We start from the raw sequence: 7889 nt of genomic DNA, 5'->3' as shown, positions 1-7889 counted from the left end.
AGGAGGCTGACTACTTTTAAAATATGATGTCGACAATGGGGGAAATCGTTTGCTGAGGCCATCAATATTGGTGAGATGGTCGAGAATGGTCTGAAAACAAGGGACAAATTGAGCCAATCTACCATAAAAGCTACATCCCAAGCAATTCAAGGCGGGTCTGGAGGTGTAGCAAGCAGAAAGAAGAAAGAAGAGGTTGCAATGGCAACTTCAAGTCTGAGAAACCCCCGTCCACCCAGAGGTTACTTCCCTCCAAACACCCCACAACATTATTATCCTAATTAGGATGTGGCCTATGCTATGGAACCTCAATCGTATGTGGTGATGAATGCCCAGTCATACGCTCGGCCACAACAACAGTTCACCCAAAACCGAGCTCCATTTCCTAGAAAAAACCCTCCTTACCAAGCTCAGTATAATCCCCGACCTCCACAAAATAACTTCCCCTATAATGCCCATGCTCGAGAGCCACCCAGGAGAACAAACTTCATGCCTATTGGTGAGTCATACTCTAGCCTTTTCCCTAAACTGGTCCAAATGAGTCTGTTGCAACTCGTACCCCAAACTAGGCAAAACCTGGAATCGTCCTCCTACCGAGCCGGTGGTCGATGTGCTTACCATTCGGGAGTGGAAGGGCATGACACTGCAGACTGTTGGACTCTTAAAAGGGCTGTTGAAAATCTCATAGAACAAAAGAGGATAGTGCTAAAGGATGAAGAAATTCCTAATGTGACCAACAGCCCATTACCGGCTCACAACAACGGGCCAGTTATTGGAATGATTTACGAAGATAAGGAGTTTGATCCTGCTTTGAAAACCATCATTGCAATTGCTGATGTCGAGAAGAAGCCAAAGGCCAATGCAAATCAAGACAAGGAGGAGGAGAAGAGTAAATCCACCCCTCAAAATACAGAAAAGGCAATGAAACCAAAACTGGGGCAACTCATCCAAAAGATGCCATTCTTTATGTTCCTCGGGGTCACAGGAAAGAACAAATTACATTGAGCCCTCCAAGAAAGTTTGAGTTGAACAAGGGATCTAAGATGTACGTGCCTAAAGGGGCATATGTGGTACGGGGGCCAGTAATTTCACCAAGGCTGAATGAGCCCATGGTTATTGGCCGCACACTGCAGAAGCCCATGACAGACGCTACTGCCATCCCATGGAACTACAATAAGTCGGTAGTAACCTACAAGGGAAAAGAGGTCCTAGGAGAAGCCAATGAAACTAACCCAGCTGAGAAATACCTTAATGTGGGAGAAGTGAACAATGCCAAGCAGAAACGCTTCCCGATCAAAAAGCCAGTTAGTGCCGTAGAAGCAGAAGAGTTCTTCCGAAAAATAAAAACTGCGGACTATGAGATAATTGACCAACTCCGAAAGTCTCCTGCTCAGGTCTCTTTTTTGTCTCTACTAATAAGCTCAACTGAGCATCAAAAAGTGTTGATAAAAACCCTCAATTAAGCTTATGTTCCGATTGAAACCATTGTGGAACAACTGGAAAGGATGGCGGAAAGATTCTTCACAATTAATCAGATTTTCTTTAGGAAGAACGATTTGGCCCCGGAAGGGGCCTCCCACCACAAAGCCCTCCATCTGACAGTTAAGTGTGAGGGTCACTATGTAAAAAGGGTCATGGTGGATGGTGGATCGGGGGTTGATATCTACCCTCTCTCAACTTTGCAAAGAATGGAGATTGGTTCTGAGAGAATCAGGCCTAACAATGTATGTGTGCATGCCTTTGAGAGCATCAAGAGAGACACCATAGGGGAGATCGATTTGATTTTGACTATTGGTCCTATGGATTTCGAGGTGACCTTTCAGGTCCTAGACATGGACACTTCTTATAATTTCCGCTTGGGAAGACCTTGGATTCATGCGACAAGAGCCGTACCTTCCACTCTCCACCAGATGGTGATTTTTAAATATGAAGACCAAGAAATTGTGGTTCATGGAGAAGACGAGCAGTCAATTTACCAAGACCCATCATTCCCATGTCTCGAAGCTAGGAAGGTAGCGAGCATATAGTTTATCAAGCTTTCGAGGTGGTGGTCGCAGATCAAGGTAAGGAGGGAAGCCCTTGTCCTCAGCCTTTTCTATCAAATGCATACATCATGGTCGATGCTAAAATGATCAAGCATGGTTATAAGCCTAGGAAGGGACTCGGGGCATCATTGCAAGGTATCACAGAACCTATCACTTTACCTACCAGCGAGAAGTTCTTCGGTGTGGGTTTTCACACCACAGAAGCTGATGTGACATGGGCAAATGAACAAAAGAGCAATAGTTGGGTTTTACTTCAGCCGGTTCCACATCTCTACAAAACATTCGTTAGGCACAAGTACAATGAAGCAGAAGAAGATGAGGCCTTCACGACCGAGGAAATTGAGGACATATGTGGAGCCATGAGGCAGATGTTGTATATAACCCACATGGTCCAGCCGGGAGAAGGCTCGATCATCGCTGAGGTGCTGTATATGGGGCTCAATGCCATGTTGCAAAACTGGAAGGCTACTCCATTCCCAGTCAGGCGGGAATCCCGGTAGTCCAGTCTTGCCACCTATTCAACATCACAGGTTATTTTAGGGTGTAACTCGGATGTTTCTTTTAGTTTATTGTCTTTAAGTTCCAATGTAAACCCTATTATCTTCAAAATTCAATGAAATAAAATCAATATTTCATCGTTCATCTCTCTTTATTCTTTCTGATTTTTGTTACTTATTCTTATTTCTTCTTTCAGTTCTAATAATGCGGCTTTAGATAATATTACATGCTTGCAGACTTCATGCCCAGATCCAAACATGCTGTCAAATTTTGAAATAATGAACCAAGAACCAAAATACGATGAAGGATAGGCTTTTAGGGAAATAAACCGAGAATTGGAACAGTTTGAGAATAAACCTAAGCCAAACTTAAATGAAACCGAGCCGGTTAATTTGGGTAGTTCTGAAGAGGTCCAAGAAACCATGATAAGCATTCATATGGATGAAAGAACCAGGGATGCATTGATCTAACTTCTGTTCGAATTCAAGGATGTGTTTGCTTTGTCATATGATGATAGTCAGGCCTAAGTGTTGACTTGGTGGTCCACAAGTTGCCGACTTACCCCGATTACCCCCCTGTCCAGCAAAAACAAAGGAAGTTCAAAACTGATATCAGTGACAAGATCAGGGAAGAGGTAACAAAACAGTTGAAGGCTTTGTTGATCCGAGTGGTCCAATACACCACCTAGTTAGCTAATGTGGTTCTCGTGCCAAAGAAAGATGGGAAGACTCGAGTGTGTGTTGACTATCGAGATATGAATAAAGCAAGTCCCAAGGATAACTTCCCTTTGCCAAACATCCACATCCTTGTTGACAATTTTGCCAAACACGAGATACAATCTTTCGTGGATTGTTAAGTAGGATATCATCATATGTTGATGGATGAAGAGGATGCGGAAAAGATAGCCTACACCACACCCTGGGGCACCTATTGTTACAGAGTCATGCCTTTTGGTTTGAAGAATGCCGGGGCAACTTATATGAGGGCCATGACTGCCATTTTTCACGACATGATGCAACAAGAAATCAAGGTGTATGTGGATGTTGTGATCATCAAATCCCGAACACAGGACAATCATGTTCGGGACCTGAGAAAGTTTTTTGAGCGGTTGTGCAAGTATGATTTGAAGTTAAATCTGGCTAAGTGTGCATTTGGGGTTCCATCTGGCAAACTCTTAGGATTTATAGTCAGTTAGAGGGGCATCGAGCTAGATCCAACGAAGATAAAGTCTATTCGGGATTTGCCCCCTCCGAGAACCAAGAAAGAGGTTATGAGCTTGCTAGGGAGGTTGAATTACATCAACCGATTCATTGCTCAGTTGACTTCCATATGTGAGCCCATATTCAAGCTGTTGAAGAAAGATGCGGCGATTAATTGGACGGATGAGTGTCAAGAAGCCTTTAAAAAAATCAAAGAATATCTGTCGAACCCGCCAGTCTTGGTCCCACCTAAACCTGGGAGGCCTTTGTTTTTGTATTTGACAGTCTTGGAGAATTCCTTCGGATGTGTCCTCGAGCAACATGATGTGACCGGAAGGAGAGAGAAAGAAATCTACTATCTGAGCAAGAAGTTTACCAGTTATGAAGCCAAATACAATTTGTTGGAAAGGACTTGTTGCGCTTTAACTTGGATCGCTCAGAAGCTTAGGCATTACTTGTTGGCCTACACCACTTATCTCATCACCCGGTTGGACAGCATGAAGTACATATTCCAGAAGCCGATGCCCACAGGGAGGTTAGCAAAATGGCAGATCCTGCTCACTGAATTTAACATAGTCTATGTCACCCTCATGGCAATGAAAGCCCAGGCTTTAGCAGATCACCTAGCTGAAAACCTTATTGATGATGAATATCAACCTCTAAGTACTTACTTTCCGGATGAGGAGGTGAATTCAATTGAGGTAACATCAGAAGACACCAATGCTTGGAAAATGTTCTTCGATGGAGCTGTAAACGCAAAAAGTGTCGAGATTAGGGCAATTTTGATCTCACCCACTGGTCAACACTATCCAGTCATAACCCGACTTCGATTTTTCTACACAAACAACACGGCCGAATATGAAGCCTGTATTATGGGTATGAATATGGTAATTGACCAAGATGTGGAAGAGTTGTTAATCATGGGAGATTCAGATCTGATTATCCGACAAGCTTAGGGAAAATGGGAAACTCAAGATGTCAAGCTTATTCCCTACAGACAACATGTGGAAGATCTTAGCAAGCAGTTCAAATCAGTCGAGTTCAGGTACATTCCTCGTTTTCACAATGAGTTAGCCGATGCACTCGCTACTTTGGCCTCGATGTTGCTGTATCGAGGCTATCTCCACATTGACCCGTTGGAAATCCAAATCTGAGAGAGGCATGGTTACTGCAATACGGTTGAGGTGGAACCAAATGTTCAACCATGGTATCATGATATCAAGAGATTTTTGAAAACAAAGGAATATCCAGAACAGGCCAATGGAGACCAAAAGAGAACCATTAGATGACTTGCAAGCGGTTTCTTCTTGAGCGATGAGGTCTTGTACAAAAGGACTCCAGATCTCAACTTGTTAAAATGTGTTGACACCGAAGAGGCAGGAAAAATCATGTATGAAGTGCCCGTAGGAGTGTGTGGACCCCACATGAATGGAGACGTCCTTGCAAAGAAAATCCTTTGAGCAGGCTATTACTGGATGACTATGGAAAAAGATTTCTTCATTTTTGTCCGGAAATATCATCAGTGTCAGGTGCACGGTGACCTGATTCATGCACCACCTATAGAACTGCATCCTATGTCAGCACCATGTCCATTCGTTGCTTGGGTTATGGATGTCTTTGGGCCAATCGAGCCAAAAGCTTCAAATGGGCATAGATTCACACTGGTTGCCATTGATTACTTCACAAAGTGGGTTGAGGCAATTACTCTCAAAGCTGTCACTAAGAAAGTAGTGGTAGACTTCGTGCACTCCAATATCATCTGTCGTTTTGGTGTTCTTTCAACCATCAGTTCGGCGATGATCCCACCTGAATGGTTCCAAAGTTATAATTCGATCCAAACTCTTTTTACCCTAAATCCTGTTCAAGTCCATCTGATCAAGCGATGAGACGTTCAAAGAATAGGAGAATGTGGCTGCTTAGATCCAATACAACCAAATGAGAGAAATAAAATGAGAGAGTTTTATTGGTGAAAACCCACACGGGCACCGTAAGGCAATGGAAACCAGAGAAATTGAAAAATGAGAGAGTCTTGTTAGTGAAAACTTGAAAAGAGCACTATAAGGTGACGACGAGAAGAGAAATGAGAGAGGTCAATTGAAAAAATCCCGCAAAGGGCGCCGTTGGTCGAAAATAAGAAATCCCTTACAACCTTTGATACTGAAAGAATCCTGGCAAGGTTTCCCGGTTTCAAAACACAGGTCATAATGGGTTCATGAGATAGTTGCACAGATCGGGTATACATTCTAATAAGCATGTCATGTCTACTGAAGTCTACATGCACTCCAGATAAGTCCTTCTTCCCCTCCCTAAAAGGGACACTTCACTTTAAATTCATTTTCCTTTCTTTACTTTTCTTTGAATCCCTTTCGGTTTAATTCTTCTCCGAAACTAATACAAAGAAAAGATGGCAAAATTGGCTTACAGGGTTTTGCTTGACAAGTCCGAATGCAAAGAAAAGCACCCAGCCTCAGCAGGTGCATCAAGTCGATCCTGACTGGCCGTGTTGGCCGATGCTCCAAAGTCAAAACTATTGAAAATGAAAGAAATCCAAAGTCAAGTGCCCACAAAAGCAGAATAAGATGAAAAAGACAAAAGTCCCACACGGGTGAACCGTTATGCAAAATTTTGGAAAGTTAAGGTCCTCGGTTTTAGAAGAGAGATCGATCTCCAGAAAGACGGCAAGCAACAGAGGTGCTCATTAAAAGAGTTGGGCCGAGATCAAGTGATCAAAAACAATCAAGGCCACAAAACCAACCACTGTTTCAAACTAACAATTGTTCTTTGTTTGGAAACCTGAAATAGGTGCAATTCAAAGCAACATTGCAAGAAGCAGGTGCAGCCAAAAGAAACTATTCAACGGCTAAAAACAGCTCTACAACAACGATCCATAAAGGGAAGTCCCCTCCAAATTCTTTCCTCCATTTACTCATTACATGAAATAAAAAGAGAGGAGAAAAAAAAAGTTATGAAGAAAAATTCAAAAAATGGTAGCCTAGGGTCCCCAATCTCTACTTACATTTTTCCAACATAGGGTCTCCATTCCCTGGTTGATTTTATTTTTAGACATAGGGTCACCACTCCCTAGTAGCCTTCCCAACATAGGGTCTCCACTCCCTAGTTGGGTTTATTTTTAGACATAGGGTTCCAACTCCCTAGTCATTTTTCCAACATAGGGTCTCCCTCCCTAGTTGAATTTATTTTAGACATAGGGTCCTCACTCCCTAGTCGTTTTTCCAACATAGGGTCTCCACTCCCTAGTTGAGTTAATTTTTAGACACAGGCTCTCCACTCCATAGTCGCCTTTCCAACATAGGGTCTCCACTCCCTAGTTGAGTTTATTTTTAGACATAGGGTCCCCACTCCTTAGTCATTTTTCCAACATAGGGTCTCCACCCCCTAGTTGAGTTTATTTTAAACATAGGGTCTAAACTCCCTAGTCATCTTTTCAACATAGGGTCTCCATTCCCTAGTTGAGTTTATTTTTAGACATAGGGTCATCATTCCCTAGTCATTTTTCCAACATAGGTTCTCCACTCCTTAGTTGAGTTTGTTTTAGACATAGGGTCTCCACTCCCTAGTCGCCTTTCCAACATAGGGTCTCCACTCCCTAGTTGAGTTTATTTTACGACATAGGGTCCCCACTCCATAGTCGTTTTTCAAAGATAGGGTCTTCACTTACTAGTTGAGTTTATTTTAGACATATGGTCTCCATTCCTTAGTCTCCTTTCCAATATAGGGTCTCCACTCCCTAGTTGAGTTTATTTTTAGACATAGGGTCCCCACTCCCTAGTCGTTTTTCCAACATAGGGTCTCCACTCCCTAGTTGAGTTTATTTTAGATAGAGGGTCTCCACTCCCTAGTTTTGTTTATTTTTAGACATAGGGTTTCCACTCCCAAGTCTTTTTTCCAGCATAGGGTCTCCACTCCCTAGTTGAGTTTATTTTAGACATAGGGTCTCCACTCCCTAGTCGTCTTTCCAACATAGGGTTTCCACTCCCTAATCGCTTTTCCAACATAGAGTCTTCACTTCCTAGTCGCCTTTCCAACATAGGATCTCTACTGCCTAGTTGAGTTTATTTTTAGACATAAGGTCCCCATTCCCTAGTCGTTTTTCCAACATAGGGTCTCTACTCCCTAGTTGAGTTTATTT

The 7889-nt window shown here is 42.8% G+C and overlaps 1 protein-coding gene across 1 annotated transcript; it reads left to right on the top strand.

Annotated features, from left to right (window-relative positions):
- The first annotated feature begins 1502 nt into the window (after window positions 1–1502).
- Window positions 1503–2024, top strand: LOC142180914 (uncharacterized). Its single transcript, XM_075253017.1, has one exon. The coding sequence runs from the start codon at window positions 1503–1505 to the stop codon at window positions 2022–2024; it is 522 nt and encodes a 173-aa protein (XP_075109118.1).
- The last annotated feature ends 5865 nt before the right edge of the window (window positions 2025–7889 follow it).

This window comes from Nicotiana tabacum, chromosome 5, assembly GCF_000715075.1.
Source record: "Nicotiana tabacum cultivar K326 chromosome 5, ASM71507v2, whole genome shotgun sequence".
NCBI lineage: Eukaryota > Viridiplantae > Streptophyta > Magnoliopsida > Solanales > Solanaceae > Nicotiana > Nicotiana tabacum.
Note: the sequence above shows the minus strand (reverse complement) of the source record. Positions and strands in the feature narration are given on the sequence as shown.

Coding starts and splice junctions, on each gene's coding strand:
- LOC142180914 (XM_075253017.1), top strand. CDS start 1,503: ATGGCGGAAAGATTCTTCACAATTAATCAGATTTTCTTTAGGAAGAAC.